Source organism: Mytilus galloprovincialis, chromosome 1 (assembly GCF_965363235.1).
Source record: "Mytilus galloprovincialis chromosome 1, xbMytGall1.hap1.1, whole genome shotgun sequence".
Classification (NCBI taxonomy): Eukaryota; Metazoa; Mollusca; class Bivalvia; order Mytilida; family Mytilidae; genus Mytilus; species Mytilus galloprovincialis.
Window position 1 is genome coordinate 101,330,211 of NC_134838.1, and position 20,267 is coordinate 101,350,477.

Below are 20,267 nucleotides of genomic sequence, written 5' to 3' on the forward strand. Positions count from 1 at the left end.
AAGCCATAATAAGTCAGTTTGGTCAATACTAAAACAGATAATAGACTTTTTAAACAATATTTAGAAGTAAACAATTCGCGGTTTATGTCTCTTTCGGCTCCATGTGTTGATATGCCAAATCATTTGAATTAGATAGCGATAAACAGAGTCCTATATGTAAGACTACCAACTCCATGTAGAATTAGCATTAGGAAGAGAAATATCTGTGTACAAGATAATTTGGATTTTGAGAATATTAGAAATTGAGAAAATAGAATCCGGTCAAGGTCAACGTTCGACAACTCTGTAAAACGTTTTTGGCATGTCATTTTTGAAAGTTGATGATTCTTGATCAGCCGATGACAACATATACGAAATTGTAATATAAGCAGATTGAAGATGCTCTAGTCTTAGTTTTCCAGTTGTCTGCAGCTGTTTAATTTAACCAGAAACTTTTTTTATGTAAGGTTGATAAATTGGCTACAATGACAAGCTGATTTCACAACTGTGGCAACTTTGCAGTTGCTGTTTCATTACTTTTCATTTCCATGATAGACTCAATGTGAAATTTTTCCTTGACATATTGGTGTTGTTGTTTTATATTGTAAAGTGCCTTAATCTGCGGAGTGCAGTACAAAGAACAGGAGTTGGTAAAGAATCGTCAAGCTGTTACTGGGTTTAAAAAAAGAAGGAACATTCTTAAAAACCCTGGTAAGATATATTTTCTGATTCTTGTTTTAAGGTTATTTATGGGATCATATATAATTGTATTCATGTAGCTTTGATTTTTTTTTTTAATTATGAGAAAAGATACCATTGTGGACATGGTGTTTAATTGTTTTTGGGAACTTTATTTTTAGATTTAATGTTTAATTAATATTTAATTAATACACATACTTCAAACAAAACATGCTTTATTTATTTTATTTTGTTTATTTTTGTAAAATTTCTAAATACAGTCTTTTAATCCGTATTTCAAGACATTTCAGTAAAGTTGCCAGTAAATGTTATTAGAAACAACATTACAAAGTGGTAGTTATTATTTGTGAATTTACATTTTAATTACGTTACAAAAATGTTTATTGTAAAAGTCAAATCAGGGGTGTGGAAATATTTGTTGTGAGCACTTGTCCCTGGGCAAGTAAAACTGTAAATTTTACTTGTCCGGAAAAAAAGTTAACTTGCCCTGATGGTCCAAATAAATATTGTAGTATTTTATTGTTAGCTAATATATGATTCTAAGCATGGTTTTGCATCCCAAACAAATCAGTGAAATCTATTGGTTTATATGCAGAGGCGGATTTAGGGGGGGGCCCAGAGGGCCCGGGCCCCCCCTTTATGGAAAAAAAATTGGTTGCTTATATAGGGAATCACTGAAGCGTGACCGGAGCGGGCCCCCTCTTAGGTCAGTCAGTGGGTCCCCACTTATGAAAATTTCTGGATCCGCCACTGATATGTGTAAAAATTTAGGAATGTTGGAAATGGTTTTATTACATCAATGGTACAGAAACTCAAAAGCAAATCAACTAAATGAAATGACATGTAAAGGACAAGTTTGCAGCATTGTTTTTTAATAAAAATTGTAGCCAGTAGGTACACTACATATACTAAATTAAGAGGATAGTGAGTGAAATGGAAACTAAATAATAGATTAACTAATTATTTCTATCAACTGACACACTTGGTTTTTTCTTGGTAGTTGAACACTTCTATTTACCACTTAGACAACACATAAGGTTGCCTTTGATCTATAAATAAGACCAAAAACAAAACTTATTATCTGAATTTCTTTCCAAGGGGTAATCTGATATTCACGATGTCTGATATTCTCGCTTCCGTATTTTTTTCATATACACCTTGACCATCTCCGTTTGCATTTCATGCTTTCGACTAGACTCGTCATTCTTATTGTCTTGCTTGCCCGATGTTTTATTTTAAAAGTATTCATCAATCTGAATCTCGATTCAAACTCTTAAGAAATGACACTTCCAGTGAATAGTTGATAAAACATAATCGACGATCCCGGGTCAATGGACAAAGCCAATGTATGTAAGTATGTACTCGAGATTCCGCCAATTTAGACGCACCCCTTGATTGACTGCAAGGGTACAGCGGATCCATGTACACTCCCTAAGGATTAATGGAGATGTGTCCTTTACAATATTATCCCACCACCAGAACAATCCCCACCCAACACTGCCCAAGGGAGCGTGTAGGACACCGGGAAGTCTGTTATTATGGTGGAGGAAGCTGAAGTACTCGGAGAGAACCACCAGGACACTCGGTGGAAACAGACAAACCAGAGAGATATCAGAAGATTGATCTCCAGGTCAAAGTAGGGGACAACTTTGAACAACCGAGGCCCCCAAAGTACCCATTCTAGTTTAAACTCCGGTCTGGGTACCAGAGATGTGTGTGAGAGGGTGAAAATTACCCTTCTGATGTACTGATATTTTTAGCACCCCGAGTGAGAATCGAACTCGGGACCTTCAGCACTGTAGCCATCGGTCTTAACCACTAGACCACGAACTCAATATTACGCGATTCGGGTTTGCATACTTATTTTTACTCATTTTGGTAATCGATCTATTTCTGGAGTTATGTAATATTTATCGTCATGAACTTTGATGTTTATACTTTTAAATATATGTTTTTACTCGCTGATTATTGGTTTCTTTTACATAAATTAAACATCTTTATACGTTTTGAAATTAATCCTATATTATTGCTGAATTTGAACTTTGTCTTGTATATTATTTTACTTGTCCACGGGCAACCAAGATAAAAATAATTACTTGTCCTGGTGTTAAAATGTACGAGTCGGGCGAGTCAGGCATAGCATTTCCACACCCCTGCAAATGAAACTTCAAATTGAAATTTTTTTTATGTACATGTACATTTTTCTTGTGTCCAGTAAACAATTCTCAGATACATGTACATTGTACGTTTTCGGTATGCAGTGAACTCAGTGTGACCTTTCTTGTAAAAATCCTGTGATCGCAATACACATGGTGATGGATCAGTCATTGAAATAAACTTATTATGATTGTATTGTACATGTTAAACACATGCTAAATATCCATGCTTCTTTGTTGATTGTTTCTAAGGTGACCATCAGTAAACTGAGTACAGCTTGAAAACACAACAGTTAATTAGCTGCCATATGTTCACATCATAAGTTCATAACAGACTGAGAGAAAAAAAAATACAATTATATGATATGGATGTGTAAAAAATGATGAAGACCAAGTTTATGATACATTGTATATACATGCATTGGTTCAATAATTGGATAAACATTATTTTCCACCAGTCACTCATTTCATACGACTTTTCACCAGTCACTCATTTTATACGACTTTAAGAAAATATGAAGCTTTTTAATGATCAAAATCAGTGTTTGTCAAACTGCTACATACATGTATTCAACCATTTTTTCTCCATTAATGTGTTTGGTTCAAATTTTTTGAAATTTTGATATTTTGTCAAAGGGTCAAAATAAATATTCTGTCAAAATTTTGTGAAAATTAAACAAGCCAATTAATTTTAGTCAAGGTGTGTGGTAACACCTTAAATCATTATAATTTTTAATACAGTTGTAAAATTTTCAGATATTAAGGTTAAAATCTAAAATAATTTAAACAAGTGATATAACGTATAACGAAGAGTGACATTTTTAATTAGCTTTGTATCTTTGACCATCATAATTTTTAATTTGGTAAATTTTTATACTTGATTAAATATGGAATAAAGCAGTGAGTGTAGTTGGTGAAATAATTTTAAAACACTTAAACACTTTTGCTTTTGTACAAAATTTTCAGTCAGTCATTGATAAGCTTGCCATATGATTATCTTTGAAGGTAATGTTAGTGATGATGATCTTGTGATGGCCACAAACAACGCTCCAAAGCACGATTTTGCACCGGCTTGGCTAAAGATTCCATCACATGAAGCTCCTGTAAGTATTTATAATAGTTATTTACTCAGTCTTCACCCTTAGCCTCAGGCCCAGCAGCTCAGGCTTGTAAAATTGCTTTAGGGCCTTAAGAATCATCTCCACAAGCCAACAGAATCTGATTAGAATTTAAAAAAAAAATAAGCTCTTGGGCTTTAGATTCTAAAGTTAATAATAGTGAAGACAACTTCGGGGTTCGAAATAAGAGCTATCTCGCTTGCTCAACTTGCTCGAGGCAAATTGATTTAATTAAAACTAGCCAGCAAGTGAAACCCATCACATACAACAATGTAGTTCTCTCTTTTCTACATTGTGGATCTTTTAATGTAAATGAGAAAGTTTTTGTTTAAAAAATTAATGTGTTTGGAAATTTGAAATCATCTGCCAGGAGAGGTCTTCAGTGCAGTATTTGGCTTCATTAACCCTTGATCCCCTGTTGTAAGTGGACAAGTCTGCTGGTATCCGTGGACGTCTTAGCCATCCGCATTGGTAGGGCAAGTTAAGCTAAACTCGTGTGGATTTTTTAATTTTTCATCAGAACTCTGTGTCTTGTATGTAGTATTTGAAGATAATATTGAATTATGAATCTCCTTTATAGTGATTTACATGTACATGTATCAGCATTCCAATTATTCATCCAAACCACTGAATGGATTCTCTGTACTATTTGTTTATTTTTTGTATCCAAATTAAGATAAGATTAGGCCTGTGTATTTTTTGTATCCAAATTAAGATAAGATTAGGCCTGTGTATTTTTTGTATCCAAATTAAGATAAGATTAGGCCTGTGTATTTTTTGTATCCAAATTAAGATAAGATTAGGCCTGTGTATTTTTTCTCCTTCCTAGCATACAAGGATAAATGTATGCTTAGTCCTCATAAATTAGAACAGCTGTTGGAAGTAGTCTTGAAAAATTACTCAAGGTCATGTATATTCATTAAAAAATTGAGATAGATTTGCTTCCTATAATGTCAAATTTGTTCATGAATAAATTATATATGTGGTAATGAAACAGCACACCAACAACACAAAATCCCTTCAAACCATCCTGAGTTTTATTAATTTTCCAGATTATTTTAACCGTAGAGTACTATTATTAGTCATTTTGTAAGTCTTTTGTAAAATTTATATGGAATGAAACAAAAATTGATTCTTTATGCTTGTAAGTTAAGACTTTGGTTGTTCTGCTTCTTTGTTAGAACAATGTACGTATCAGAATGAAGATTAACATCTTCAAATGTTCGTAAGTTTTAACTCGTTGGAATCTATATTGTTTGCAGGTGTTAATTGTAATAACAATGTTTGGGCAAACGTTTATACAAACAAAGCAAGCAAGCCAACCAAAGTCTTAATTTAAGGAAATTAACTCAAATAAGGCAGTAAATGAGTATATTTTTTCGGGGGGATAGTAGATGTGTATGTTTGTAACTTAACTATAGATATATTATGATTAAAGCGTAATGAAAATTAATTTTTTGGTTTTTGATTTATCATGAATCAACAGTTTCTGAATGAATATAGTATTTGCAGTAGAAATTACAACTTAAACATTCATAATCATTGTTGTTTGGTTATTGTTATGTAAATTTTATTTTTAGAAGCAATCAGGATCCAAGCCTTTTGATAGTGACAAAAGCAACAGCAGACCAAGATCTCATAAAGATGATTCTTTCTTTAGTAAGATATTTAGTTGTTTGTATAATAATTATGTTTTTTATGCCCCACCTACGATAGTAGAGGGGCGTTATGTTTTCTGGTCTGTGCGTCCTTCCGTCTGTACTTTCGTCTGTCTGTACCTCTAATTATTTGGGGATTTAAGTTTAACCCTATCTGGACCCATTGTTTTTGAAAAAGATAATCAGCATGTTGTTGTGTGTGATCTCAGTAGATGGTTTATTACCAATTGTGATTAGGTCAATTAAAGGGAAACCACTTATGATAAGTCAACAATATTTGGTATACAGTAACACATCTTATTTCCCTTGGTCATCAGCTGTTTTCTTTGAAACTTTGGCAAATATAACATGTTAGACAGTTATAGTTAGTGAATATGTGTGTTTAAGGGGAACCACTTATGTTAAGACCATGTTATTTAGTATTCTGTTGAATAAGCATTGGCACATCTTATTTTCATGGGAACTGTTTACTTAAAAAAAAAAACAACATTTACTTAGTCATTCTATTAAAATGATTTTGAGGGAGTAGGAAGTCACTTCAAAAATCCTGCAACAACTGACATATTTTGTTAGTAATTATGATATATTTATACCCCATGCAACGAAGTTGCGCAGGGTATAATGTTTTTGACCCGTCAGTCCGTCCGTCAGTCCATCCGTCAGTCCTGTTTCTTGTCATCGCAACTCCTCTCAAACCACACAACAGAATTTCACGAAACCTTTTCAGATAATAAGGACATACTATGTAGTTGTGCATATCGACAGGAAATTGCGATTCAATTTTTTTTCTAGGAGTTACGCCCCTTTGAACTTATTTACTTTAATGTACTACTGCAACAGTTTGTCATCGCAACTCCTCTCAAACCACACAACAGAATTTCACGAAACCTTTTCAGATAATAGGGACATACTATGTAGTTGTGCATATCGACAGGAAATTGCGATTCAATTTTTTTTCTAGGAGTTACGCCCCTTTGAACTTATTTACTTTAATGTACTACTGCAACAGTTTGTCATCGCAACTCCTCTCAAACCACACAACAGAATTTCACGAAACCTTTTCAGATAATAAGGACATACTATGTAGTTGTGCATATCAACGGGAAATTGCGAATCAATTTTTTTTCTAGGAGTTACGCCCCTTTGAACTTATTTACTTTAATGTACTACTGAAACAGTTTGTCATCGCAACTCCTCTCAAACCACACAACAGAATTTCACGAAATCTTTTTATATGAAAAGGACATATTATGTAGTTGTGCATATCGGAGGGAAATTACGATTCAATTTTATTTCTAGGAGTTACGCCCCTTTGAACTTATTTGCTTCAATGTACTACTGCAACAGTTTGTCATCGCAACTCCTCTGAAACTACATAACAGAATTTCATAAAACCTTTTCAGATAATAAGGACATACTATGTACAATGTAGATGTGCATATCGACAGGAAATCACGATTCAATTTTTTTTCTAGGAGTTACACCTCTTTGAACTTATTTGCTTTAAGGTACTACTTCAACAGTTTGTCATCTCAACTCCTCTAAAACCACACAACAGAATTTCATGAAACTTTGTAGATAATAACGACATACTATGTAGATGTGTATATTGACAGGAAATTATTATTCAGTATTTTTTCTTATACAATTTTTTATTCTTATACTTATTTAATTTCTCCAATGACAATTTTGGGACGTGGGGTATGTGAGCGTGCTCACTAAGGTTCTTTAATAGGACAAGAAGGAAAGTTAGACACTAACTATCCTTTTTGACCTCCTCCATTCATTAAAATGGAATAGCCCTTGCTGCCTTCATCGACACTGTGAATACATGTATTAAATAAATATAAATATTCATTAACAATACTTATTGGTGTTTAATAGATAATGAAATGTGTTTGTTTTATTTTAGATAAACGACACCCTTTAGCTGGTGGTAAATACAGACATCATTCAGTGGAAGACGATTACTACAGTGGATATCCTCCTTATGGTCCATATGGTTACTACAATGGCTATGGCATGCCCTACAACTCTCAACCTTCTATTTATAGATCACCTAGTCGTGAGGGGAAGTACCCTCCAAACATGAGATTTAATCAGGTATTTGGTTTATATTGAAACTAAACTAGTCTTTTTCATGCGACTCTTATATCATAGTAATTTGAATTGTTCGAATGATCACAATTTCATATTAAATTTTTGGTTGAGGTAGTTTTTGATGTAGTTGAAGTCAAATAAACTTGAAACTTAGTACACATGTTCCCTTTGATATGATCTTTCTTATCTGAATGCCAAATTAGAGTTTTAACCCATTTTCACAAACATAGATAATGATAGTGTGGATGGGCATCTGTGTACTATGTTATCAGTATGTTTTGTATTTATTGCCTACAGCTCAAAAGATTTGAAAAGAAGTAAGGTTTCTGATAAACTGTAAATATTCAGCATCATTTAGCTTAAAATAGAGCAGTGGATTATTTATTTATTTTAAAAAAAATTTAAAAAATTGTCAACAATTTAACAAAAACACTATATTTTTTTTTATTGTAACATCAAAAAGTCCTTTATGTTATGCATATTATTTAACCAAAACTGAACCTTTTTATAAGCAACATGCATCTTGAGAGATTGTGTATGATCAAAACATCTTTGTCAGAATCTGTTGTTGATAGGTAAACAGTAATTTGCTCTGACATTTAGACCCATGAACAATTTATATTACCATTTTTAAATGCATTTGTAATTAGATTATAATTCAACATATTTCATGTTATTGTAGATAAATGGTGCCCCTTACCCTCCTGGATATTATGACCTCTACTCTTTTGATTACTATCATGGTGACCATTCTTACTACGCCAATTACCCGAACAGCAGAGTTAATACCAAACGTGGAAATTATGAAAGAGATGGAAGGACAAACTCCAAGGATAAAGAAGACAAATCAAAAGGAAAAGATGATGACAAAGACAAACCTCCATTTCAAGATGAATTTGTACGTTATTAATATACTGTGGATTCATATTTTTTTTTGTCAAGTTCAATTATTGTGGATGCCTATAATAGTTGTTTTAAAAAATTTAATATATAAGCCTACAGCAAATTTGAATTTTGTTGAATATTTAATTTAAATTCAGGGTTTACATATACTATCAGAATCCACGAAAATAAAGACCCCACAAATAATTTGAATCACCAGTAGATTAAATACTAATAAGTAATTTGTTTTCAGGATCGTTCTGACATAAAATATATACCATATATAGTATTTGAAAGGATGTGTCGTCATTCATTAACATTTAAACTAAAGTATGACTGTTAAATGAATTTTGCTTTTGAATAAGATCACAATAAAAATTGAAGTCTTTTTTTTAAACCATGAAATTCGTTTTATGCTAATTTTAAAATTGTGTTTGTTTGTTTATTTCTCAGGTGTTTTGTCTTTGACATTATTTTCAGCTTTCAGTTTTACCTTTTTTAATCAAAGAAAAAGTTTGTTGGTTTCATAAATAGGAATGAACAGATTACTTTATATTTTAACCTTATCAAATATATAAATTATTAGTTGAAATAGTTTGATTTGTAGACATTGTAACATTGTACATGAATGAATTTATACTTGTAGCCATCACTTAATGGAGAAGAAAAATCTGAGACGTCGACGAATGGCAAGCTTACAAATGGCAGTAGTGTGTGGGGTATGTTATTTCTGACAAACTCTTTCTGTATCAACTAGCTAGGTAAACTTGAATCTACACACATACATGTACTTACTGTATTCCTATTATCATACACATTATCGCTATTTGTCCGCTATAACTGGATATCACACAGGTTCCCGTAAAAATTTGACGTCATAAAACAAAATATCTGACGCCACAATGGAAAAGTGATTGTTGTATGCGTCAAAAGTTCAAGCGGCCGGGTCAGCCGGGATTAGCGATAAGGTGTATTGAGTAATGTCTTCATATTTTGATCAACACCATGGAAAACATGTAGACAAAGGAGTAGGTCTGGTAAGGGCTGATTTTGACCTCAAATTTCAGGTTCATCTGATGAAAGATTTTGGACAATTTTTGGGGAGACGGCTTCAAGCCGTATATCCCCTATGAGGCTGGCCAGAAGTTCAAGCCCTCACGTCAATCATTTTGTTTTTATAGTTGGGGGAAACCCCTCAAAATGTCATACTGAAATCGATGAGAAGGCACACCATTGAACAGATTTAACTTAAAACACCTTTTTACACATGTCCCTTCTGTTTCTCGTGAAATTATCGTATACAGAGCTCTTCCTTATTACACTATTAACGTTTCTTTTACAATCCGGAAAAATCAGTATTACGAAACATTCTAAATATATCCAACCTAGTGACGTCATTGTTGGAATGCCACACTTTGCAGAAGCATGGATATTACCAGAGAAATATGTATATGTCTCTGCCTCCACTCATTAAAAAATCATTCACACTATATGTTTTATATTTAATAAAATAAATCTTAATGCCCTGAAATTTATATGTGAATAAATATCTGCCATACATTAATTGTCTTTATTTGATTTGTCCATTATTTACATTTATCACAGTCCATCACAGGTAAACTAATTGAGCTATAAATAGATCAAATAATTTTTGTGTACATGTATACAATCTCTAAACAAAAATCGTATTTGTTATGTATTTTAGTTCTTCGAATAATTAATTTGAATTAATGAAAATAATTTTGATTACTAAAATATTATTGCATTAAGTTTAAAAGTTTTCTAAAAATTATTTGTATTTAGGGCATGGTTCTCGAGGCTATTTCATATTTTGTAAACAATCAACATGGCGGCCATGACATGCGTGTGGTTTAGGCTCATTTTACAAAATTGTATCTGACAAAAGTCAGATTTCTTTTGCCTAAAGGGATTTATTTGTTAATTTCAATAAATTATTCAGAAGGAGGTACATTCTCTTTAAATTGAATGTCTGATTCTGTGAATATTTCTAGTTTTGTCAAAACGCTCTTTGCTGTAAGTTGTAAATATTAATATTCAAACCATTTGAATTTTGAGTTATAACTGAGAACTTTATCAATGGAGAATTAAAACTGAATAGATTTTTCAGTCCTCACTTTCTTGAGAAAAAAAAAAAGAGTTTAGTGGTACACAATAAAAATTCTAAAATATATTGTAGTAGTTGTTAAATTCAATCGAACTTTTTATACGACCGTCTTATACTGGAATGACGTTGTCGTCTTCGTTGTCGTCCTGTATTTAGATTTTTGATTATAGGCCCACTTTTCAAGTTGGTCCAAATTGCGGTCCAAAATTAAACTTTGTTTGATTTCAACAAAAATTGAATATATGGGGTTCTTTGATATATGCTGAATCTAACCATGTACATGTATTTAGATTTTTGATATTTGGGCCCGGTTTTCAAATTGGTCCACATTGAGGTCTAAAGGGTCCAAAATTGAACTTTATTTGATTTCATCAGAAATTGAATTATTTGGGGTTCTTTGATATGCTGAATCTAACCATGTATTTAGATTTTGGATATTATTCCATAATAGGTAAATGTCCAATTCAAAAATTTTAAGTTTTTAAGTTTAAGTTCTTAGACCACATTCATTCTGTGTCAGAAACCTAAGGTGTGTCAACTATTTAATCACAATCCAAATTCAGAGCTGTATCAAGCTTGAATGTTGTGTCCATACTTGCCCCAACTGTTCAGGGTTCGAACTCTGCGGTCGTATAAAGCTGTACCCTGCGGAGCATCTGGTTGATAATTAACTTTCAACTTTAACATTTTTAATCAAATGTTTTGATTTAGAAGGTGCAGATCTCATTGGTCCAAATTAACTCCATGATGAATTCTTAACTAAGGAAAAGAGAGAACAATACACAACAATTGATTTCATTATTGTCAACCTTTCTACATGTTCTAGCTGTTCTTTTGCTCATTCTTTTAATGTTGACTAAAAGATACCCCCAAAAATAGAAACAATGGCCGTCTTTTCCCTCAGAGCTCTTCAGCTCTTTGATTTAACACTAAAGTGTCTATTTCAGTTGATTCAATTAGTTTATGTGTAAGATTTTAACTGAGTTACTCCTTAAAAACACTCCGATTCAAGCTTAAATATGAAAAATCTATCAAATATGCAAAAAAAATGTCACTTTTCAGATGGTTTTTGTCAAAAATGAAAGTGGCCGCATCCGTGTTCATCCTCAACCTTTATATATGTTATGTATTATCATAAAATTCAGCTTGCATTTCAATATTAAGAATGAACACAAATGCAGCCACTTTCATTTAAGACGGAAACCGTCTAAAATTTAACTAAAATGCTAAAATTTTGAAGATTTCAGTAATTTAGCAAGATTTAATGATGCTAGTACCTGATATATGTGCATTGTTTTGTCATAAAACAGCTTATATCTATTATAACAGAAGCATTATACTCCAATAGATAACTAAAAGTTTACATTTTAACAATTTTGTAAAACTGCTATATTTGGGGCCAAAAAGGGGTTTTACCAGACCTACTCCTTTTAACCACATTTTGTCTGATCATTATTATGAAATTCCTGAATATTATGATGTTGATCATCAAAATTAATGATAAATGAAATAGAATAGTGTTTGTTGTAGTTCCAAGATTGGGAAAGAGCAGGGAATATTGTAGCAAATCTATAAACTGAATAAAGAAGGCAAAAGAGTCTGTAAAAAAAAAATTCTTCATATTTTCATGTTTTATGATTTGAAGAAACATTTTGTGATGCCTATACTTTTCTTGTGTATTAAGAATGGTATGGGCAAAAGGGAGGGGAAAATGTAGATTGATGTTTTTATGCACAGAATTTGCTCTTATATTTTCAAACAAGTTGTTCACCTGAATTATGATCATGTGCGTAATCAGAATATGTAACATGTTATTGAATTTTATTTTCCAGTATTTTATGTTAAGGATACAAATGTTAAAACATCAATTTTGATTTTGTAGAACACCCTCCTCATGGAAAAGGAAGTTCAAGTAAACTATCAGACAACCGACAGACTGCCAACATTTATAAAACACTTGTGCCAAATAAAGTATGTATGATCAGTAGCGGATAATATGTATATTGATATAAAACATAGGAAGTGGTATGATTGTCAATGAGACAACTCTCCACCAAAGACAAAATAACATACAAGTTACCAACTACAGGTCAGAGTAAGGCCTTTAACCATGAGCAAAACCCATATATCATAGCATGCTGTAAAAGACCATAAAAAGACATGTAAAACAATTCAAATTGATTCTGCTTCAAAAACTTTTTACCAATAAATTTTCCAGTCAGGGCAGTCCAGTAATTTTAGCATATGATGTTTAAAGACTTTTTCTACATTAATTGTTTTATACAGAAATTATATCTCTTTGAAATGTAAATTCAATGAAAAATTGCAATGAAATAACATTATAGGTACATTTCTTGAAATTTTTATTTGTGTTGTAAAACACTTTAAGGCTGACTTTAAAAACGCAACACTCATTTTGTGGATTTTTTTTTACCAAATCATGTTTGATCCTTATGCTTATTATACTTCTTTCTCCGACGAAAAAATCAACATCTGACTTATCGGTGGTAATGGAACCTACCAGATTTTTTAGATCACACAAATTTCAGAAAACGAAATTTTGAACCAATATAAAGATTTTTTCATTTTTTTTTCTTTGTGAAACAGTTCTTTCAATCCTTGGCCACACTTAAATCAGTTAAAAAATGTTACATCTCCATATTGCTAAGACTGAGGAATAAAAATCTGAATCAAACCATTAGAATACTGCAAACAAGAAAACGTGCTGCAACTAGACAATTTGACGTCAGAAACTCATCTTACTGACCTTCCGACAATGATATCAGTAGACGGGATTTGTTGAAGACCATCAATGACCACATAAACATGTAGTGACAATGCAACGTCATTTGTGAGACTGGTCTACAGCTGCAACATCAACTGCTAATCAAATAGCTGAATGCCATTTTGCACAGATTTATGGCAAAAATGTTTCCCATTGATTGATTTTCCAAAGAATCGACTAAAAACATTTAAAGCCTTAAAGTTTCAACCGCATAAACGCCAAAACCCATTGTAATGGGTGGAACAACGGCAAAATCAGAAGGTGCAAAACAGAACCCAAAACATGCCGAACAGAATTGATTGACCTTTCTGACAATCATTTTGGTGTTTGTTACTGGCAATCATTGCTTTTATGTTGACACATTCATTTGTAAGGGGAAAACCAGGTTTTCAGTGTATACCATAATATTTGAACATTGAAAATGACGTAATCAATTCAACTTTCGAACTTGCATTTTTTTTTAAACATTAAAGTAAGTTTGTTTACAAAAAGTTGCAAATTTGAAAATGGGAATTAAAAAGAATAATCTAGTGTTGCGTTTCTAAAGTCGATCAGTATATATTGTCAAGCTTAGTTTCAAATATTTGAAAATGACTATGATTGAAAAACTGAAATGTACAATGTAAATGATATTAAAAGATGTGTGTTTCTGATTTTCAAATTTCGATATTATCCTCTTATCCAGCAAGTTATAGATGGGATTTAATGTTTCATCCCTTCATTCATTTGTTTGGCTTTCCTAGTTAAGATTCAGAACTAAGCAATTACAAGTAGACCTTTTGTCAGTTGATCATCATGATTGATCCACACTTGGCTTTCTATTACACACACATGGTTATGGATAAGGTTTACGTTATGTTTTGTTAACATTGTATGTATTTATGTATGTTTGGCTGTAAAGTATTTACATTAAGTTATATTATACTGTTTTAATTTTGTCTCACAGCAGAGTGCTGTAAACAGAAAACCAGGAAAGGAAGGTCTTAGGTTGAATGGTGGCTTACAGAAGGAACCATTTAGCTCAGTCAAAACCAATTCTAAAGAGGTAATAAGCCAAGTTAGTTGCAGCCTGGTGTTCAGTTTTTGTTGTTACTTTATCTTTCTATCTGTTGAGGGGGTATTTTACAACATAAGCTCTTAGTCAGAAAAGCTTTATCCATGAGCAATTAAATATGACCCACATATAAATGGTGTTTCAGTTAATGATATTGAACCATCGTTTTTTTTTGCAGGCTCCTACTTCACCAATAGAAATTCTTAACACTAGATTTGTTACCCAACCTCGAAACCTTGGTAACAAAAAGAGCGAATTTTTGAGAGCATTGAGAAAAGAAAATAGTGGATCTGACAGACAAGAATCAAGTCAGAGTAAAGATGGATGGCCAATCAAGGTAAGGAAAATTATTAATAGAAAATAATGGAATATTACACTAAACCTGAAAAATGAATTGACAAGTAATGATTGAATTCTTATCTTAAATTGAGTGCAAACATTTCTTAAAATGAAAACTGACATACATAGGAAATCTTAAAGCACTCTTTAAATCTATTTTTGCATTGAAAATATGTTTATTGGTGTAAATGAAATATATACTTTTTTGTCACCTATGATATTATAACTAAGCATTTTGTCTGATGTCTTTCTCCTTGTTATATTTTAGAATGATCATACAGACCAATTAACCAATGGAGTAGAAAGCCTTGCCATGGATGATTCTTCTAACATGCTATCCAGTTCTTTAGAGGCTGAACAGAGGTACATTATATAAGGAGGGACAAAAGTAAACGTACATGTAGAATTAAAAATTTAATTAGAAATTAAGGATATGTATTTAAAGATAACTTTATTATCTGTTAGAAAGATAGCAATAAAGTTTTTTTAATTGACAGAATGGATAAAGTTAAATATCTTTGATTTGTTCATTGACAGATAACAAATTAAAGTAAAACCAATTTTAACCAAAGGATGTGTAAATACAAGAACCAATCTTGGTGAAAGCATGTTATTTTTGTCCTGCTTTGTCTACTGTTATATTTGTTGACAAAAACAAAGATATATCTGTGGACATGTTGTAATTGTCCTGCATCTGCTTTGTCAACTGTTATATTTGTTGACAAAAACCATAGAGATATATCTGTGGACATGTTGTAATTGTAAAAATAGTTAAGTGGAATGATTTTAAAGAAAAAGTGTATTTCAAGTTATTCTTAAACCTGCTACTTTTCTTTAATTAGGCTTCTTAAAGAAATGGGATGGAATGAAACAGATCAAGAAGATTATGAAATAACAGAAGCTGACAAGAAAATGTTTCAGGATCTCTATTCCAAACAGGTATTTTACATAAATTTTACTACAGTACAAAGAATATAGTTTTGAAATACAAGAATGACTATTCAAGTAGTTTATCCATATATGCTTGTCTGTGTCCTCTGTTATGATTAAGATTCAAGTAAGACTATTGTATTTAGAGATTTTGGGAATTATTAAAGATAAAATTGAGAATGGCAACAAGAAATATGTCCATGAAATAACAACCTGACCAAAGAGCAAAAATCAGCTGAAGACCACCAATGTGTCTTTAACACAGTGAGAAAATCCCACACCTGGAGTCAATATTCAGCTGGATACTAAACTGCAAAAGAAGCTTCTTTTTAAAAATATAGATATCATAATCCATGAAAGAGATGACAACCTATTAACTGGAATTTCCAAAAAAATAATATGTGTAGAGGATCTTCAATTATGGACAAGCATAGACAATAAAAATGGCTGTATTTTGCCTTCTTATGTCAGGCACATCTTAGTTTATCTGTCATTCCTCTTTGATCATTAGACAAACTAATCAATTTTGTCAGATAATTGTATGGATTTTTGTCAGATAATTGTATGGATTTTTGTTCATCCTATTTTATAATTGTTCACATATGTTTCTTGGACTTTCAGTGTAGTTCAAAACAAATCAAAAGAAAGTTTATATTTGTAATATGCAACTCTTGTTATTTGACAAAACCTAATTGAATGTGCATAAAGTCTGCTAATGACTGTAATTTAATTTATTTACATGGAAACTTTGTGAAGGATTGCTAGACAGAGTACAAAGTATACATAATCTGCTTTTAAAAGATAAAAAAAATCTCTATATTGTTTTCTTTTGTGAAGCAAATGTTCAATCTAATACTCTTTACCCTTTTTTTTCAGCAAAACCGAAATACACGTGTGAATAAAACATTCAGCCCCAAGCATATTCCAGTATACCAGCCAAATGCTCAGGAGTTAAATGACACACTGTCATCATCTGATTCTGATTCTGATGGACAGTAGTGGCAGTTTTTTGCAGCAAATTAAACAGTGCTTGACAATTTTGTGATTTTTTCCTTGGAGAATTCTCCTATTATTGGCAGAGTTACTTCCCATTAATAAGTTTTCCTGTGAGGAGAAACTTTGATTAATTTGTGTGAGAAATGGACTCCGCTGTTTCAACTGCCGGTGCACGGGATGCACAAATGCAATCATAGGACTTTATTTACTAGTCCAACTCTTTTTTATCATCTAATCATTTAACTACAGAAAGGAAACACAGAGATGGTGTTAAATATTTCTTTAGGAAATCAAACCTATTTTTATAGATTTTTGTGAAATGTTTTGTAGATATGACAATGAGCATGAATAAATGATTTGAGTTAGTAAATGACATATATAGATTGATATTTTAATTTTCCTTTTCTGAATAATTTCGTTTAATAAGGTGGACAAGAAGTTTAAAACAAATCAGACTACAAGAGTTATATGTTTTGTTTGTAGAATGAAATATTTTGTTGATTTGATATAAGCAGCATTTAGTGATCAGTTGAGTTATTTCATGTTGAATTATAGTTGGCATTTAAATTTGTCTTTGCTTGAAATGTATATTTATGTGCCGGTATGATTTTGTAATTTAAGCTTAACAGGCACTTTTGGTTTATGTTCTGGTTGACTTAATTTGTAGATTATCTGTAATTCGGTGTTTTGTATACTATCATTTCTATTCTCAGTAAGGCCATAGTTGAAAAAAACAGTTGTTTAGGGTTTTCTTACCTTATTTCAGTGTGCCTACACCTGACGTTTAATGTCAATCTTGACAAAATTGCATGTATCTGCATATACTCCAAATAAAGAAAATAGAAAAATTGAAGTACAAAATCTGTCTACCTGCCCTGCTTCACTTTTTTGTGTGGCCTAAGTGAAATATAAGAACTATTTATAAACAAAATAAGAAATTATCGCTTATTCAACCATGTTTACTCCCATTATTGAACAATAAGGTACTTAAACTATATAGAAATATAGTAGCATCTTTCCCTCCCCTTCACTGATAAATATTTAAGCATTTCATTGGACACAAAGCAGTATTAATTTAATGAATATTTATTTGGACTTATGTATTTATTTGCCTTGATAGCTTGCTTTAACAAACTGACCAATAACTCATCAACTAAATGTATAATGAATATTTTTTTATGAATAAATGTGACATGTGTTTATTTAAAAAGTGCTTTAAGAATAAAAATGTGATTCTTTTCTTTGAATCAAAGTCTCGTATCTTTTGTGATGTGTATAGGTATACATATTTTAATGATGGGGAAAAGTTTTTATTTTGATTTCCTGTACAGATATTCAGAATACATCTTTAAATAGGTTTTTGTTAATGTTAAAACAAAACCAATTGGGGATAACCTACAATATATTTGAAAAATAGAATTATTGGCTTTCCTTTTTTTCTAGGGGTATGACATACAATTATTATGATACAAGTTATTATCTTGAAAAAAAAAAAAAAACAACCGTACAATCAGGGTAGCTCATTGATAGTTATTGCAGGTAAAGAAAGCGTTCAATTCTTTCATTAAACTTGGAGAGGGAAAGTCAGATGTGTTGTATAGTCTGTAAAAAATTCAACATGCACATTTGAGTATATTTCTTTATTAAGGTTGGAATAGTGTGATATTAAAGAGACAGTATTAAGAAAATTAAAATGTAATTTCGGGGTCCCTTTTTTTTTTGCCAAACAAAGCTTTTCATCTTTGTTACCACAATGTACAGGTCATACGTACATCTTGTGAATTTTCCTCTTACTTACCTCCCTTTTGTAAGGTATGCATTGAGTTGTATCAATTTTATTTCAACTGTCTTGTAGTTTAATGCCATATAGATTGTTAAAATTGCTGTTGCCATATATTATTGATGACAAAAATAAATACAATTTTGCAAACTTAAATGTCCTTTACATTTTAAAACATCCACTGCTTCAACTTTTCTACTCTTAATTTGTACTATTCAATTATTTCTAAACATATTGAATTTTGTGTTTTACAATTTTAACACTTTTTCAATTCATATTACAAAATTACAATGCAAAATCTTAGGCCATATTATCTATTGTGAACAATTAAATGAATATATGATTACCAATTGAAGTGAATTAGCCATCAGAGATACATAAGATGTGTTGTGGAAAAATTCTTGAGATAAAAAACAACCTGCGTAAGTGTCTTTATTTACAGAAATAGAAAAACTTAGTAAGGTGGGTAGGACCTTTATCAGGATTGGTTGTTTTTAATCTCGGTATTTCAGGATGGACCCTTTCGTGATCCAGGAATTATTTATTCAAAATTGCAGTATGTAGGGATTTAAATTTCTTTAAATTTCAGGACCTCAGAATTCCATGTTTTTTAAGCCTGGGATTTTGGGATCAGGACCCCTCCAACCCCCCTCTTAGATCCAAAAGATAAAGGATAAACTGTGGATGTTGTAACCCATGTTGACAAGTAGGAACACTTTCTCTACAAGACATTACACATCCTTAGGGTGAAATTAAAAAAGCTGTCAATGTAGTCATATATCTATATAGATAATGGTAGGAGTGATGTACAATATTTTGTATCTTCTTGTTCACAGCTTGTGAATACTTGTATAATTTAGATTGTTTATATGTAGAAAATTTTAATACAATCAAATGGCTTTTATTTTTATAATTACAAATTAACATTTTATATTTGACGGCCATGAGAGTTTGTATAATTCATGTTTGAATTGAACACATCAGATAAATAGATTTGTTAGTCATTTTGGTTTATAAATAGGAAAAAGGATTTAGAATAACATTATGAAATTTTATAACAAAGTAATCTTTTCAGGTTTATTGATAAATACTATTGTAAAATATACTTCTGACATTGTACCTCATAATGAGGATTTTCTGTCTGCTTTGTTCTGTTTGTTTTGGTTTTTTTAGTCTCTCTCTTTGATGAGATTTCCCTAAAGTACAGATTCCCCCCTCCTTATTGTCAAAGAGAGATAATATTAACAATAAGATAACCTGGTTATTGTTCTAATAAATGGTTAAGTAAAATTATTTTGGCCATAAAAAGAAAATAACATTATCAATATGGCATTATAGAAAAAGTAGAAATTACATGTATGGTGGGGCATTATATAATAATTTAAAGGTCAACAATTCATGGAAGTGAATGACAATTTGAGGCCATTTGTTTTAATAAAGTAATGTATAAATCCCTGAAGGCTATAAACCAAACATGTCTTCCTTTTTATGTTCAGTTCTTTATATTTTGCTGCTCCAATATTTCATAAATTAACGACTTAATTTCTTTAAAATAAACTAGTTACATCTTATTAAACATTACATTATTTTAAAAGACAAATATAATTACAAAATGGGAGAATATAGAAGTCAAATACAAGCTAAAAAGAATTAACAGTCTTAATAA

The 20,267-nt window shown here is 31.4% G+C and overlaps 1 protein-coding gene across 1 annotated transcript; it reads left to right on the plus strand.

The window, feature by feature from the left end:
* Nucleotides 1–305: 305 nt before the first annotated feature.
* LOC143047522 (uncharacterized) lies at nt 306–17,208 on the plus strand. Its single transcript, XM_076220580.1, has 12 exons — nt 306–690; nt 3,840–3,937; nt 5,533–5,611; nt 7,523–7,713; nt 8,393–8,608; nt 9,239–9,311; nt 12,600–12,688; nt 14,449–14,547; nt 14,735–14,893; nt 15,164–15,258; nt 15,738–15,834; nt 16,702–17,208. The coding sequence occupies exons 2-12, from the start codon at nt 3,866–3,868 to the stop codon at nt 16,822–16,824; spliced, it is 1,293 nt and encodes a 430-aa protein (XP_076076695.1). The 5' UTR covers nt 306–690; nt 3,840–3,865; the 3' UTR covers nt 16,825–17,208.
* Nucleotides 17,209–20,267: the final 3,059 nt, after the last annotated feature.